The 18,393-nt window shown below is 27.9% G+C and overlaps 1 protein-coding gene across 1 annotated transcript; it reads left to right on the forward strand.

The window, feature by feature from the left end:
- The first annotated feature begins 4,946 nt into the window (after nucleotides 1-4,946).
- Nucleotides 4,947-18,169, forward strand: LOC129989240 (bombyxin B-1 homolog). The gene is made up of 3 exons (XM_056097628.1): nucleotides 4,947-5,096; nucleotides 15,984-16,176; nucleotides 16,951-18,169. Exons 1-3 carry the CDS (start codon nucleotides 5,085-5,087, stop codon nucleotides 17,142-17,144), a joined length of 399 nt encoding a protein of 132 aa, XP_055953603.1. The 5' UTR covers nucleotides 4,947-5,084; the 3' UTR covers nucleotides 17,145-18,169.
- Nucleotides 18,170-18,393: the final 224 nt, after the last annotated feature.

The raw sequence follows: 18,393 nt of genomic DNA on the forward strand, positions 1-18,393 counted from the left end.
ATTAAAGGGGAAAAAATAATGCATTCTAAGGTTATTTTCCGGAAATAAACGTTAATTTTTGGAACCAAACGTTTTTGAGCAGCGATATTAATTAAACTCATTAGATTCATCATTCATATCAATTATTTAAAAATGGAAGTAAAGATATTATTATTGGTGGAAATTAATATTTTTCTATTATAATATATTAATAATTAAAAACTAATCTTTAAATTGGATTGCATTAAAATCTACTCTAAATAAAATCTAATTAGGAATCCTTTCGTCTGCAGCAATTAAAATATCCTTTTAACGAACAAAAGTTCCATCAGTGCTTTTAAAAGAGCATACCTATTTTAAAAATAGATATGACTTTTTGTATGCGACATGAATTTAATATTATGTCTTTTAATGCGAAATTCCTATGAAAACTGATTTAACTGTTATTGTTTTAATACTAACTTTTCTGGAGTCTTTCTATTTGCAAAATCTGCTGTTAAAAGTATTATGATTTTTTGTTACAATGAATTCATTAATTTATATCAAATAAAATACTATAATACTATCTTATATGATTAATTCATCAATCTTATTTGATTAATTCTACTGGAATCTTTGATTTGTGAACTGAATATGGAAATGGAAGTTACAATTTAAAGATTGAAAATAAATTTTGATCACTTCAAACAATATTTAGGAACTGTACTAAAGACAATTTAGGTTTCCATTTAAAGCCTTGAAATAAAAAAATAAAAAACTTTTTTAAAAATTTGAGTAGCTGTGTTTTTTGATTAAAATAATCAATTAAATTCGATAATGACAATGATTTAAGTTTTCATTAAAAATCATTATATTTTCAGCCGTTTTCAGTTTTTATTGAAAGATTATATAGTTAAACTTTTAATAGTTATTTATAATTAGACTGTGAAATTAAAATGCATTCAATAAAGGAAATGAACTTTATTTTTAAAAGATAGCAAATTTATAAACTTTTAAAGTAATATGAGTATAATTTGCATAAAAAATATTGTAATGCATGACTATAAATCTACAATAAAAAGAAAGAAAGAGTTTGAAGTTCCTTTATTAATGTGGACGATTTGAGTAATAAGTGGGGAGGGAGATTACATGCAGAATTTTGAAATAATAAAATTTAAACAATTTTAGACTAGCTAACCTTTAATATTCATTTATAATCCAGTTGAATTATAATGAAAAATGGCGAAATGGGGGGAAAATATATAATAGTAATTTTATGTTTAAGTTGTTGAGTTGATTATCCAAAATTGACTTTTAAATTTGTACCTGGAGATATTACTAGATAGGAATAGATGAAAATGAAAGTTTTAACACTGTTTTTGGCAATTAAATAATATACTATGAACCTTAGAAAAAAAAGGATATATAAAACAGTAAGATTAAAATGTAGAATAAATACTACAAAGACCTATTAAATAAGGCCTAAAACGAAATGATATTGTAATTATATCAGGAATAAATTTAAAATAAATGAAAATTTAGAAAAATATTTTTATTCATATATTATTTTAGCAAAAGTCTTGAAATAACGATTAAGCATTGTTTGTATAAAAGAAAATAATTGCTACAAACTTCAAATCGAAATTTTTTCCGAAAAATTCGACTACATTAAAAAAAATGTCGACCTAAAATGACAATAAATATTTTCTTAGCAGTCAGATTCTGAGGAAAAGAAATTCTGTAATAAAAGAATTGTTCTAAAGCTTTGAAATACTTTCATAATAGCATATTTTCAAAAGGAGATGTAAAAATTAATTTTGAAAATGAAAAAACAATTTACTTATGGTGATTAATTCTCGAAAAACATTTAAAAGATTGATCACGAGCTTAATAGTGGAGAGAAAAATGAATTCACGCTTCATAATTGGACAAAATAATTGTCTATATACTTACTTTTCACCACTTATTTTGAAAGCTGACAATTTTGGAACACCATTCGAAATTGTAAAAAAAAAAATTCTTCTGGAATAGATTTTTTTTCTAGCTTCGGATTCAGATAATAAAAAAAGAACATAAGACATTTTTGGCATCCCTGATTTTTCACCAAATTTGAATATTTTAAAAAATAATATAAATATCGATCTGAAATTTTTTACCAGTATTTGTCTTCTGTATAACATATACTTTAAGTGGAATCCGAAAAATTTGGTTCAAGTTTTAAAAAAATCTAAATTTTCATTTATTTCGAATCTATACCTGATCTAATTTAGTTATTATTACATTTATAGTTTTTTTATAGATCTTAAAAATATCTACTGCTTTTTAATTTGTATTTTGTCTAAAGTTGATAGATTTTTATTTAAACGCCAAAAACGGTATTTAAGTACAAATTTAGAGGCCATTTCGGATAGCCAGTTCAACAGCTCAAACCAATGAAATTGCTGTTCAAGGAAAAAGTCCAATTCAATTGAACTATCAATGCAGCCATGTAAAGTGATTGATTTTATCCAACAAACCTGCTTTCTAAAAATTATTAATTCTCTAAAAATTCATTTAGAAGGCATTACTTCTAAATTAAAATCGTATTAATTGGAGGAATATAGGACAATTCGGAATGAAATAAGAACATTATTTTTATATTATTTCAAGAATGCAAATGTCCATTCAGAAATTTGCAACTCTAATCCATTGTAACAGGACAGCAAATTCTTCACACTATTTAAATGAAAAGATGTTTAAAATAATTGTTTTCCATAATAGGTTCGAAATGATTGATTCATTATGAATAAACATTTATTGAAAAGAGTAAATTAGAAAAATTTTTCGTTTTTGGAATTAAAATGTTCTTAACTGGAAAAGCACATTTCAGCAATTTCCCAAATAACTTTTGACAAATTGAGTAGGAAATCAAAACGGCTATTGCTCTATTTCGAAAGAAGGTTAATATTTCCATCTTAACATTAAAATATTATGATTTGTATATGAAAGTATCAATACAATTTTAAAAAATGATTGAACAATATTAATTTGAGAAACACAAACAAATTAAACTTCTTTTTTAATCATTTTTTTAATTTCCAAAATTTAGTAGTATTTATTATAATGCATTGGACGAATTTTGCCATTAAATTTTCTTCTTTAATTTTTAAGAGGGAAATTTCGGTTGGACCCTAGACGAATGGAGAGTCATGGTTTCGTCAGATGTGTTACGAATTCAGTTGGTAAGAACTGATTGTAGGGTTCGAGTTGGTTAGTGCCATGGATCTATGGTCTGGGATAACTGCTTTTACATGGAATGGATTGAGTCCTCTGATCCAACTAAACTGGACATTGATTGAAAATGGTTATGTTCATCTACTTGTTTTCAAGCACCGAAGGAATTTTTATGAATGACAATACGCCATGTTAGCTAGCCACAAATGTATGCGTTTGGCCTGAAGAGCATTCTAGACAATTCCAATTCCAGGGAATGATTTGACTACCTGTATGGATGAATCCCATTGAATATTTATGAGACATAATCGAGAAGTCAGTTCGTGCACAAACTCCTGCACCAGTGGCACTTTCGCAATTATAGACGTCTATAGAGACAGCATGCACTCAATATTTCTGTAGGGAATTTCCAACATCTTGTTGAGTCCATGCCCCGTTAACTTGCTACACTTCGCCAGGAAAAAAGAGGTCCGACATGTTATTAGGAGGTATCCCATGACTTTTGTCTTTAAATGAAAGTGAAATCCATTAATAGTTTACACACTGTAAAACTCCAAACTACAAAGTAGTTTTTTCAACTTTTGTTCACAAATACTTATAAAGTATAAGGAAAGTTTTCTTGAATATTAATTAAAAGATATATTTTTAATGATAGCAATATCCCATGAATAGAAGTGATTACTTTATCTTAAATTATAGCTTCCCATTTGAATGAAAATGTTATTGACATCTTAAGTCTCATTAATTTTATTTGACTCTGAGTTCACCGAATAAAGATTAACAAGACATATCTTTATTAACAGAGAAAATATAGAATAATCACATTTTTATAACAATCTAATTACATAATGAATTAAACTTTAAATTATATGATACTTTTGAAGTGCTAAAATTATCTAGACGCTTTAATCGTTAATTCCAGAAGTTCATGGAATTTTTGAAACTTCTTTTAATAACAAAAGATATTTCATTGCCATTTATCAGGCCCTTCTTATCAGCTATGCAGTCTAATAATAATCAATATGAGATGCAAATTTTCTTAAATTAACAGCTAGCTATGTCTATTGGATTCTTTATTCGCGAACAAATTTACTTACATTATCAGCTATATGTCTATGGGACTCTTCATTCATATTTAGAAGTAATCTAAAAAGGAAAAAAACTTTTTAAATCTGAAAATATAGAATAATAATAGTTCGCCTTCTGCATCTTGAAGAAAGGAGCTCTTTAGAATTAAATTGTAAAGCTTGTTTTTAATAGAGTTCTGTGAATAAAAAGTGTTTTGATTGATTTTTTAGTATTAAAAACCTTTCATGTTTACCGCCAACCCGTATATTGTTTGTTATCTCTTCAAATAATAATTCTGATAATGCATCGCGATGGTATCCGATCTGATATTGGAGGGGCTATTGTTAATACGCCAACGCTTTGCATTATTTGGTGTTTATTTTAGGGTGGGTGGGTGTTAAACTCAAGACGATCTCATCATATCGATCAACGCATGCGTAAACTCTCCCACCTGCTTCCCTATCCATTCTTTTTAGAGTATTCTTTTTTTTCATGATCATTTGCCGGGTCTCAGCTTCCCCTACCATCCCCCTCTCTATCATTTTAACTTATCGAATCTATTACTTGGCGTATCAAATCATCTGCGTGACGCGAATTTTGTGTTTTCGTTTTATTTTATTTTTTTCCTTGCTCTTTCCCAGACCCACGTGCATCTTCGGGTGCTTCGCTCCTCCCTCTCCTCCCCCTCCATCGTGATAGTTTTCGCTCCACCCCGCTTTTGGGTATAAAAGATCGCTCGAAATCGTTTGGTCGTCACCGAGCCGCGCGACTTCTATCTCCTCAGAACTACTCATCCTCCGCTAAAAACCACCGAAGTTTTCCCGCCACAAGTATTCTTTCCCACGATGGCATTTAAGGTAAGTTTCGAAAAGTCTCCCTCTAAATATATATAATCACTTGTTGCTTCAGTGTTAGTTCTATGATAATTTTATCGCAGAAAATGACAACAGTTTGAAGATCGTGATCAATGATTTTGGAGCTTTAGGAGTTATCATGATAAGTTTTAAAAATGCTTAAAGCAATAATATTGAGAAAATTATAAAAATTAAAAAGGAACCTTAATCGCTAATTTAAAATAATTTAAAAACTAGGGAGTATTAATATTGATTGTAATATCCAATGAAATTTTAAATTTTTTTATCTAAACAATCACTTATAAAATTAAACATAAACTTATATTCCTCCATAATCTTATATTTATTTTTAAATACTCTATATGATGATAAATAGTTTTATCTGTCATTTTTTAATTTAAAATATTAATTGTGATAAAATGAGTGCATATTCCTACAACAGTTTCTCACTTGGGGAATTGCGTGAACTAGTTATTCGCATTATTAACTAGTAAAGAATGTTAGTCATTAATAATATTAGTTAGCTAACATTTTATCCAAAATATAAATTTTAATTACGATACAAATTATTAAAGAATTAAAGGAAAAGCTATATCTTCTCATTAATTTTACTGAAACTTTGAAGAGTTTGATTTCCTCAAATTAAACTCAATATTAAAAGTAAACTGAATTTTTTTACTAAATAATTATAATATTATAATAAATTATGAATGAATGCTTTATAGATAACGAACATTTTTTATTAGATTACTTTCAGAGTGATATAATTCAGTGCGATATGGAAAATTCTTTAAATTTATTGATATAAAATTTACTTTCTGTCCTTACATTTTTCTTCATATAGTACAATTATAAAGACCTTATATATCTATGTAAGCTAAAATTAAATATTAATTCCAAACATTATTTTCAATTAAATCTGTATCTATTACATGTGTGTTATTTATTGAGTTCGAGCGACAGATCCGTATAGGGAATCAATATATATGTAAAGAAAAACATAAACAGCTCAACATTAACTCTTTTAGCTCTCATAATGTACCACAGAATCTTGAACGAAAATTCTAAGAGGCGCTAAAGGATTTTCGCAGGAATTTATACAATAGTTTTTCTAATCCAATAGTGTTAGTAATAAATATCAATATGAATTGTGATATCTATGATTTTTTTATCATTTATTAAATAATTTCTAAATATCTCATTTCTTTATTGTGAGTATTTTTAAATATTAAGGCTAAAGTAATATTTCGCTTTATATATCGGAAAATTTTCGATACCTACCTGCGTCGTCCATTTTGCTTCAAAATTTAAAAAAGTTTTTTAGCATTTAAAATTAAAATACGTAAGAATTTTGATTCTTGTCGATATCTTTATTTCATTTTTTAAATTTTAAATTTTTTTTTTATATATACTTTATAAATTTGCTGTATTTTTTATAGTTTTTTTAGTACATTTTATAATTTTTTTTCCCTTTGTAAGGTTTTAGTTTAAGTACTAAATAGTAGCACATATAAATGCCAAATTAAATCTCAAAAGTTTTAAGATAGTTTACAAATATTTATATATGAAAATGATAAATTCTAAACGTGTATAATTTATAATTTATTTCTGAATACGTTTTAGAAATGTGTATTTTTACAATATGTGAAGATTGTGAAATTTCTCAAATTAATATTGCTTATATTCGTCACAACTTTTATGTCTTAAAATTTTGCTGTATCACAGTAAGAAAAATTAAACATAATTACTAAATTTTTTTTCTTTTTAATAGCACGTTGCTTATAAAATTACACTGTTAAATGCATACGAAGAAGCTATTTACAGATGTAATATAGAATTATGAGATTAAAAATGAAAAATAGTTATTTTTCGATAGATATTTTTAGAAAAAATTATCTTAATTTTCGTATTCTATATTTTATTGAAATGTTTCTTTTTTTTAATTTTATATTTTCATAGAAAATTTAAATTAATTGAATAAAAGTTTTTTTTTCATATAAATACCTAGATGGTAAATGAATAGCATTAGATTATAGTATTTGAAATAAAATTTGATAAATATCAATTTTACAGACATTAGAAAAAGTTTATTACCATTGAGATTAAAATGGCATTTTTAAGTCTTTAAATTCTGTCCATTTCCTAGGAATTAAAATTGTCATAATTATAATAACATACCAATGGTCGGCTTTAGTCAGTCATGTTACGTATTGAATTCGGCAACAGTGTAATGTTATGCATTGTTTTTTGTTTTAATCTACTGTACAGTATCAATACTCATAAAGGATTCTATCAAAAAAAGATGAAAATACACAGAAGTAATAGTAAAAATAAAAATGTCGTAAGTCAAATTTTATTATAAACTAATACTGAAAAAAAAAATTGTGGATATAAAGAAAAAATATCTCTCTCATCATATAACTGGATGCCTTCTGATAACTTCTTCGTTTTAACTTATAACGATCTTAGGAAAACCAATATAAGAACTGAAAGCAAAATTTTGTTTTATGAGATTCCTTAACTCGTAGACTGAATAGTATTTTCCGCTAAAGAATATTTTATCTATCGTGATGGTGAAGTTTATCTCATTGTACAATACAATTTTTTCCCTTTATTGGCGGTTAATCATTCCTCATAAGACATATATTGAATGATTCTGACAGAACGAGACGCATTTCCCTTCAACAAGAAAATTAAGAGCCTCACTATTTAATCTTGAAATATAAATAATAGCAGTTTATTTGCGTATTATTTGATATGAAATTCTGTTCAAACATAAAAATAATTGTAATAAAAATCTTAGAATGATAATAAAAAGAAATAATAAAGTTTATGATTAATTTAAATATATGACTTTATACCGAAATTACTTATGAAAAAATGTAAAATATGAAATATGCCGCTTCATTGATGCTATTGATAAAATGCTGCCCGATCAAAAACTCACTTTGATTGCTGATTGAGATTAATCTCAATATATTTCCTGAATAGAAATATAAATTCCCATGGCTTCTGGCCAGTTTATTTTGGTCTGTCGTTCGCCATTGTCCTATTTTCAATATATGACAGATATCACGTGCTTGGAGAATAATGTAATATGAAGCTAGTACGTTGATCAAATTATCTATATTACGAAATATGTTCAGAAGAAAAGTCTATATCCAAATTTTCTTGATATTATTTACTGCTTAGGATATAGGCACAATATTCCTATTAAAAAACTATTTCATGTTTTAGGCAGCCACGTGCAAATCAGATGTCACTGAAATCTGAGTACACGAAGAACAACACTCATCTTTCATCGGTTACACTTGTAGTGAAATAAATATTATCGAATGTTTGCTTTCGAAAAAAGAACAGCCGAGCTGCTAAAGAAAGAAATACAAATCAACAAAGGTTTTAAGTGGCCTGGTTCGATTTCATAGAGCTTGTTTACATCTGTGTTTGGTATTAAGTGAAGTTCATTTCCGAATTTTTTAAATCAAGAATTTTATCCGTCCTTACATTCGCCTCTCCCGTTTTATCTAACGATCTCAATTTTCTTATATAAAAGAACCTCCTGTTCATGCGCAACTTTTTTTCTATGACCTGCTCTCCCAAACCTTGACCTCCTCGTCAAGTTGTTTTTGTTTACACCGCATTCTTCAAGGGGCAGGAGGGAAAATACGACAAAAAAATTTTTAATAAAACTTAAAAACATTAACACAAACAAAATAAACCTAACAATTAAGGTCTCGTTATCTCAACAGAGAGAGATCAGATCATTTTTAGATCTTTCTCTGAGGAAATTCAGGGATGAAAAAAAAATTTTACGAGATATTTTTATGTTCAGCTATCGTGTTACCGACCCCAAAAAGGACAAAAAAACATTCTTGTTAAGACGGAGATTGTTAAGATAACAGACGATCTTTTTTTTTTTTTTTTTCCTTCTATTATCGTCTGGCCCTTGACTCAAGGGAGGCATCCCATGGGGGAGGACCAGTACTGACGAATTCTTGATGTCATGTCAGCTAGTTTTTATTCCATTTCTTTATGACATGCAGCAAGCTTCTTGCAGATTGCAAAAAAAGAACTGCCATAAAATTGTAGTAATGAGTATTTAGAACGAAAAAGAAAAACCCCTTAATACGAATGCTTAAAATAGAGGTCCTCTTGTTGATTTGTGCCTATAATAAGACTGCACCATCATCCATTTGTAAAGAGAAAAAGTTTGCAAGTTCTTTTTTGCAAATTTCTTTTAGTAGTTTATTAATCAGTGAAATTTGGCTTTCATTTCTAATTGACAAAGACAAATTATTCATCAATATTTGGAGACTCGAACATCCAGCTACATTCAAGCTACTGTCATTTAATTCCCTTAAAAGATCATGAAATATGCTTTACGAGCATATTTCTTCAAATTGTTATGCTACTTGATTATATACTTGTACGTCATTTCATTTAAATTCTTCAAACCATGATCTATTTCTTAAACTTCAAAAATGACTAAAACCAATTACTCCTGGCAAAGTTCGCATAACATATTTTTTTTTTTTTAGATTATTCATATGAAACATACAAATTCTTTAAATATTTAGGGCTTATAAGAAAATTGCTACCTTTGGGCTAAGTATATCTTGGCACCGCTCTTTTTACCGAAATTATTGTAGATTTCATGGGAATATATATGAATTTTCGGGTTACAGTTTGAGAGCACTTGCAACCAGCACACCCCAGCTCTACTTTACATTATTTTTACGTTATTTACAATTTTAGTATTACGTTAAATTTTATAATCCTTGAGTGTATTCAATACTTTTTTATAATGAAATATAAAATCCAATTTATCGTGCTTTTTTTACCTTAAAAAAGATCTAAAGATAATAAAACCTACTTAGCTTTATCTCAATTATTAAAAAGGTAGATAGAAAAAGTAAAGTTTTATCTTTCCAAATATAAATTATTTCTTGTTACACTAGATTATTTGTGAACAACAAGTTTAAACGATCGTAGTATGAACAAGCTACGATCGTATTAAAATGACTCTTTGAAATTTCAGTAAAGGATTTAACTTATTACAAAAATTCAAAAGTTCTGAATAAAAAACATTTTTTATCTAAAAATTTTTATTCAAATGAGTTTTAGCGAAAATAAAATTATTTTTTTCAAACAAAAGTATTAAAATTTCAGAGACAAAAAATATGAGTCTGCCTTATAGCATATCAAAACTATTTCATCTGTATTCTGTCTATAATCTGCATTCTTCAAGAACTCTAACAGTCATTTTCAAAGCAGTGTTAAAGTTTTTGAAGAATATAGTTTGTGGATTTTTCAAAATATCCGAGTTGTAATAACGGTTTTACTTCATTTAAAAGGAATAAATCATTAAAATATTGTCTGGCTTATTTTTCATTCTTTTATTTCATTTTCATCATTCTGATCTCTATTTTTTTTCTTTTATAGATTTTTTATAATATTAGATAATAATCTGTTATGCCATATTCAAACTCATGGCAAAAAGTAATAATAATCAGCATCCTTATAGGGTCTTTTTGATTTTTTTAGAATATTATTTTCATTCCTAAGGAAAAGGATATTAGTAAAAGAAAAAAGTATCTCTTTTATAAAAAGACGTCAAACAAGGCATTGTAAATAATCCATTTTCATGGGCAAGTTAATTTGCCGTATTTTTAATATTTACAAAATATTAGATAATAATACAAAAACTTTCTCCTAGTTTTACATCTTATTTAAAAATATAGCATAACTGACATTTCAGTTAGTTTTAAATGGAAAGAGATGCATCCATTACTTATCTTAAAGCTAAGATGTATCAGATTGTATCTTCTGTAATGATATCTTTTATTCTTCTATGTTTCAAAACTCTTTCTTACAAAAGCCACCTCACAATTTTGATGCAAAAATTTTTCTTTTTAATCAATGCTTCAATAAAAATAATATGAAAAAAATGACTGCCCATATTTTACTTAAATAAAAGTTACGTTTTCCTTCATATTCTGCATATATTTATCCAGAGGAATATACATCTAATGACACTTGACTTCGAAACAGTATACGTCTCTATTTATTAAATGTATTCACTCATTTATATACTCACCCCTGGATCAAGTGAAAAGAAAATTGAACTGCTAAGCATATTATAAAAAGTATACAGATTTTTTTTTCTTCGCACTCAATATACATTTTTTTTATTAAACCAATGTCAGCAAATTTTTTGAGATTTTCTAAGTCATATTTTATTTAATGATAAAAAATAATTTCTAATAATTAAAATAAAAAAGATTAGACAGTCTTACATTAAATTGCAATTCTGCTTGTAATTAAACATATTGTAGTAGAATTAAACTAAATGATTTACTTCAAATAATCTAAGATGTAATCATTAAATATTAAGATTCAAATAAGAACATTTGAAATTGGAAGCCCACGAAATTTCGGAAATTATAAGGAAAAATGGTTAGCTAAATTCTCAGTCAGGTGAATGTACTACAATAAAATAGGCCAAAAACTCATACACTTTTGCATGAGTAATAGCATATAAATTTAATAAATTTGTAGGTTATGATAAGAATATAATTTTCAAACATTCGGTTTTGCAATGTATTATCTTAAACAAAAAAATATAATTTATTAAACAAGGGGTTCAGCATAGCATTATATTTTATTATCTTTCTTCTTCTTACAATATCTTTTTTTTTTTGCATAGGAATAATGTGATGTTAATTCCTAAAATATTTTTTCTTTATTTTAAGACGCATATGAAAAATATCATTGTAACTTGAATTACAGAAACGAAATGTCTTGATTTAAATTAAAACAAAGAAAATTCAAATTTGATTTAACTAATAAATAAACTTACATTTTCTGCTTAAAAATAAAATAAATATTTGCCAATTATAAAATAATATAAATAAAAACCAATTTTTCAACATATTTACAATTTTGTTTTTTCCTGTTCTTTTTTTAACATTATAGCCAAGTTCAATTTTAACAATAATATTCAAGCTGTTCTGATCAATTATCTATCACTGATTATCATTTATTATTTTAACGAAAGTATATTTTGGAGTTAACATTAGATAATGGAAAGTACGCATCACTAGTTGACAACTTATTTTTCCTCCTAAGATCGAGAACTACTCGAGTTCCAACCTTTCATCGTCTCTTTTTCTCTATATTGCGAAAATAGCGCGAGAAGTAGTCTTATTCACACTTCATTTCCTAATTGCTGGATATTTTCTTTTTATCAAAGCTTTCTAATCGCCGATTCTCAACCTTCGTTTGTCTAGACTTAAAAAAGTTCAAGGATTTAGAAAGTATCTTTCACTTTTCTAAGGGAATTACTTACTATCTTTCCTCAATCAACATCGTAATTAGATTTGAGCTTTGTACTATAAACCATAATTCCTTTCTGATAACTTTTATTGATAAAAAAATGAGTTGTTTTTACTAATTTCTGAAGAAAGTATTTGGAGTAGAATAACTGAATTTTGTTTATCATAGTGAATTGCAATCAAACACATAACATGAAATTTCCAAAGAAAAAAATCCTATTTGTTAAGAAATATGTGAACATTTGTAATCTCTTTGGATTCTGCATTTAGTTTTATATTTAGAACATTTTATTTAAGGAAGATGTTCTAATCATTATTGATACAATCACCTCAACTAAACGGCTTCATTTCATCGAATTCTGTAGAGCTTCCTAGAATCTAACGCAATTCAACATGAAAAAAATTTAATTATTTTTCTTTCTTATTATTATTTTTCTAAACAAAGCTGCATAGTTTACAGTGGAATTTCAATTATTTAACCAACAGAATTTAATATCATATCATAATAACAAATTCAAGAAGAATCTGCTCAGTTTTCAAAGACGATTTAAAATGCGAAATAATCCCTTTATACTACTTGTTCAATCGTAAGTTTCCTGACTTATCTCTTCATAAGTTTAAATTAATTTTTGTACAAATTATAATAAATTATATATAAATAGCAAATTTTATAAAGAGGTTGAGATTAGCAACGAGAATATAACTTTAATAAAACGAAATTGATGAATTTCAAGTATTTTATAGGTTGTTTTTGAGAGATAACATCAAAGACCAGACATTTTTGTGCGAATAGAATCAGCAAATCTTTATCAACCTATTTTGTCGCATTTCTCATGAGTTATTTCGATTAAATAAAAATTCGACCGAAAAAGTAGAGTAGGCTAAAAATAGTAAATCCTACATTTATCAGCTGATACACATATGTTTTGTGCAAAATGATTTCCTTAAAAAAAAATGCTTTCATTTATAAATAGAATTTTTATATAGTTTATTAATGGCAATCAAAATTATGTATATGCAATGCAAATAAAATTGCTATCTTAGTAAATATTGGATGTGTGTGTTTAGCGAATGAAAAATATGAACAATGATATTACGTTTAATTCTTGGTCTGCATTCTGTAAACAATAATTTTTCCAACCAGCAATTAAAGATTCTAAAAAACAAGGAAATCTAATCACCACTTTTTTTGCTACTAGTACTTTCTAAATGAAAGATGAGAAAAGTGAGAGGGAATATAAGACGTGTGAAAAAACCAAAATTGAATACGTTGAGAGGCAGATTGGAGATTCTAAATTCCATTTCAAGAAAAAATTTGCTTATGATTTTTGAACAAGTTTCCAATAAATAAACTAATAATGGATTTGTAAATTAAATCTAGCATATATATGGAGCTTAAAAATCTTATCTTCCATTCCATTCCTATTCTCTAAGCATTTGTGATAATTTAGACGAAATAGGATGAATTTTAGAACCGTACAAAGCATTCGAAGGCTTTATAACTTCATACACCAGATGAATGACCCGAAATTCATGTCCATTCTTGCCCTTAACTTCCCTTGTGGCGTTTTTCATGTTTAGTTATTTAAATATTTTTGAATAAAATGCATTTATAGTTTTGAAAAGACAGAAAAAAGAATGTTGTTCAAATGTAATCAATCTCAAATTTTCTCGTTGAACTAAAAAACACTGGACCAGAAGAAATTCTTTCTGTTCCTTATGAAGGACCATGGGGCAGCCCTTAGTAACAAAAAAAGAGTATCCATTGGAAAGTGGAAGGGTCATCAATAATAGCATGTGACACAATCGGTCATCAGCCTGTCAGCCTGCAAGTTGTTGAAGAGGTGTTTATGGTGAAGAGATTCGAAAACAAATTTTTCTGGATCTTCTTCAATAACAACTGAATCACCGATCAGGGTTGTTTATGCTGATGGAAACATTTTTCCACAGTGATCCTGATGATGAAACACTTTCTTGATATCGATTTTCATGATGGAGAAGCGTGAAAATAATGGAAAGGTTAACAAGCACATATTACATGCACTTGACTCGTTTACAGCTGCAAATGGGTTTGATAACGAGATATAAAAACTTCATAAAGTTGCGAAACAGATATCAGAGGGCGAGAAATAGAGATAAGCCTAATTGCGATTTCTTTTTTATTCATAACCGTAATATTGGCCATGGAATTTTTATAATGATATAAAAGCTTTTAACCCAGAATCTAAATGTTCTGAAATAACACTTTGATTTTTAAAATTTTTGTACTGCTTGAATTTGACATTCAACCGGTAAAAACTTGTTCAGAATATGTGTGTGTCTAGATATTTATAATTTAGAAACGCATGGGTATAATTAATGATTTAAATATTTTTTCTTCTGATTATTTCATTCGCAGTTATATACATAATTGAAAAATTGAATCCAGAAACCTTCATGAATCGATTCATATTAGATATGCTAATATTTTATCACCGGTACATGTTAATGACACATCTTTTTTGCAACATCAATTTTATGCCCTTCGAAATTAATTTTTAAAAAAATACAGAAATATAAAATGCGTGATAAGAGTAAAGCGACTGTTTTCTTTAATTTCCGAAAACATTTTTGGTTTAATTATATTTTGAGTATTGATTTTATAAGTTTCGTGAAAAACTTTTCTTAAATTATTTTATATTTTAAAATATTACTGAATGAAGAGCATAAATAAGCATTTTGATTATGGCTTTAATTTTGTGTAAATTCAATTTTTGACATTATACCATTTTCATTCATTTCAAAGTCTATAAAAGATATGAGATCATTTACCTGGATAAGATCTTAGGAAAAGATCTCATGGGATTGAAAAACTATTTCTCAATTCTACAGATAGACTTCAATTTATTAGAAAAGTGAAAGAAAAAAACTGCAAAATTCTTTCAAAATGAAAAAGAAAAATTTAATAGCACTTTTAATACTTTTATGGAATGGACTCAATGAATTTGATGGTATCATGTTTTAATCTCTAAGGAAACAAAAGGAAATAGAAATTCTGTGATTCCACCGTATCAGAAACAGTGACATATTTGCAATTTATTGCTCTTATTCCAGTCAATACACGAGACCGAAATATTTTTTTTTAATTTGAAAAGGTGAGTTCATACTTGTTGTACAGGGAAAAAATTTTATTATTATTATTCACAGTGTTGAAGTTTAAATATAATGAAGGTGAACATTTTTTTTATTATTTGATTAACTTTGCAATTAAATAAAAATCTTCCTTTAATCAATTTGTTTTCGAAGAGAAATCAATATATTTCCCCAACAATATTGGATTTTTCTGAAGAAAATTTTAAAAACCAAAACAGATAATTTGAAATGATAATTATATATAAATGCATTTCGTTTCATAAACAATTTTTGAATTTTTATAGAGCACTATAGCGTATTATCGGGCTCTAACACTTCTGAACTTTGTTTCTTCACTTATTTAATAAACTCTGAATGATCTTTAGTAAATGTTCATTTTGTAAGCATAAAAAATCTCTAAAGGATCTTTTGTTGTGTGTTACAGTACCTGTGTTTATTGGTGGCCTGCTTGATTTTGGCATCGGTGGACGGAATGCCACGACACCACTCCATCCAAAAGAGGAGCATGCGGCTATGCGGACGAATGCTTGTAGACGCTCTCGCAACCGTCTGCCAGAATGAATACTACGACCCCAACCACATCCAGATGAGGAAGAGGAACTACGCTTACACAGCCGGTGAGTTTCTAGTACTCGTATTTTCTTTGGCGCTTTTAAATAAAAAAACATAAAAAATTCTTTATATGGGTAATGTTTACTTAGAATGTTCAATTTTATAAATTTTAAGTACAGCTCATTTCTGAATACTATCCAATTGTTTTGTTTGGCTTTGTGTTTATCCATTATCAAATTATTTGCCAAAACGGACCTTTTGTTATACTAAAGAATATAACTGTATGAATTAGCTGTTAAACTCGATTTCCCAATCATATCATTACAAATTTAAATCTTTAAGTAACAGTATTACAGTTTACCTGCTTTTAAAAAAACTTATATAATATATTGATAGTACGTATTAAAATGGTGGCACGAATACTGATGCACTCAAAGCAGATGACAAATAATCATTCTAATTTTCTAGAAGACAGGTAGTATTCATATTGCATTTTTTAAGATAAGGAATACTATTTTCGATTTATTTGAGACACTGAGTCTTGTTGAATTTGCAATTTTCGTTTGAAACGGAGAATATATAAAAGATTTATTTATATTTAAATTAACTACTACCTTTTTTTAAGTGCTATATAAAAATTTATATCAAGTTTGACGATTTATGATCAAACCTAGTTCATTCTTATAGCAAAAAGGCCTGATTTTATATTCTCTTAAAAATTTTATTTACTGGTCAAAATAATATTATTCTATTTACCTTACTTAATATGAAAAAACAAGCTTAAACGTTCAAGTTTCCCAATTGTTTTCTTTCATTACAACTTAAATCTCCTTTTTCAGATACCTACCCCAGCTGGGACAATTCCATGACAGACTTCAAAGGCTTCGTGGATCCCCAAACTGCCCTGGATTTCTTCGGACTTCAGATGCCCCGCAACCCACGGGGGGTGGCGGACGAGTGCTGTTCCAAAAGCTGCACCTTCCACCAGCTCCTTTCCTATTGCGGCCCAAGCTCCAGATCCCTCGAGAAGTAAACAGCCCCAACCGCCCAATCTTAATGATCAGTAGTTGGGACCACTTTCGTTTCAGGATGGCCATGGAGATTGATTTAAAATTTATACTCGAAGATGGTGTATTATCGGGTTCTAGCTCTTCAGTATTCTGGTTTTTTTCATCCATTTAGTAAACTTTGCTTTGCACATGGCAGTTTTGTCAACTTTTGTTTCAGATATACGATTATTCTTTTAGGGTGGGTTTAAATATTAAAGTGGCACAATCGTACCTGGTGCTTGACCATGTGCCTTAAAAAATGAAGGAATAGGAAAGAGATAAATTACTTTTTTTCAAACTTATATAAAGTAGAAATAGCCTCAAAAAAATGTGTTCATCGTATTTCGATAAATAATTTTGTAACCACACTAAATGGAGAAACAAGCGGAAATGGTGAGGTATTTGTCCTCTTATAGAATGTGTTCTTTACCATTCAGTATTATATCATTCCATAAATTCATGTACTGAAAAGTTTTTCTATAGAAAAAGAGAATAAAAACTATATATCACAGTAAATTAGGGAAAAAAAGCTGCAATAATGGATGTTAAAATCATCTAACTTGAATTCCTGATATTTAATATAAATTTAAACTTAGATTTTAGTTTAACTTGGAAAAAGGAAAATTCTTCAAAATCGTTGAGATCGTTTTAGTTTTGCTTGCAAGTTTCCGATTGGTATTTATTACCGTCCTATCCCCAACTACTGAGCATTACTTTTCAATCAAAAGAAATTCTCCAGTTTCTATATACCTCCTCATCCAGATCCGATGGGGTTTGTGTTCCACGAAGGACTTATTTGTATTGTTCCTGGGATGGCAAGCAACCAGGGCTGTTCCCAATGCCGGGGCAGATCCCTTTCGTTGCTAACCACTTCCTCATGCCAAATAAGCAAATTTCGATGTAATTTATGTTATCATCTCTTGCACTGTTCTATATTTAAATCAAAGCACACTCTCTTTAAGTGTAGATATTTTGTCATGGTACCATTAAATACCGTCATTTGATTGTAGTTGTATTTGTTATTTTATTTGCGAATTTCTTGCGAAGAATCTCTTGTAAGTGTACATATATTGTCGTGCCAACTATTAAAAGTTTTGCCATTCTAAATATTGTCTTTTATTTTCATTATTAGAGCACTTTTTTTTTCAGCTTTGAAAAAATAATTTCATTTCGATATAGCTTTGCATAACATGCTTTATGCGATCTTTGAGGTAATAAAAACACTTGTAGTAA

This window comes from Argiope bruennichi, chromosome 10 (assembly GCF_947563725.1).
Source record: "Argiope bruennichi chromosome 10, qqArgBrue1.1, whole genome shotgun sequence".
Taxonomy (NCBI): Eukaryota; Metazoa; Arthropoda; class Arachnida; order Araneae; family Araneidae; genus Argiope; species Argiope bruennichi.

Bases quoted from the DNA above. Each gene is read 5' to 3' on its own strand.
- LOC129989240 (XM_056097628.1), top strand. The intron at 16,177-16,950 runs GTGAGTTTCTAG...CTCCTTTTTCAG, and splicing joins GAACTACGCTTACACAGCCG to ATACCTACCCCAGCTGGGAC.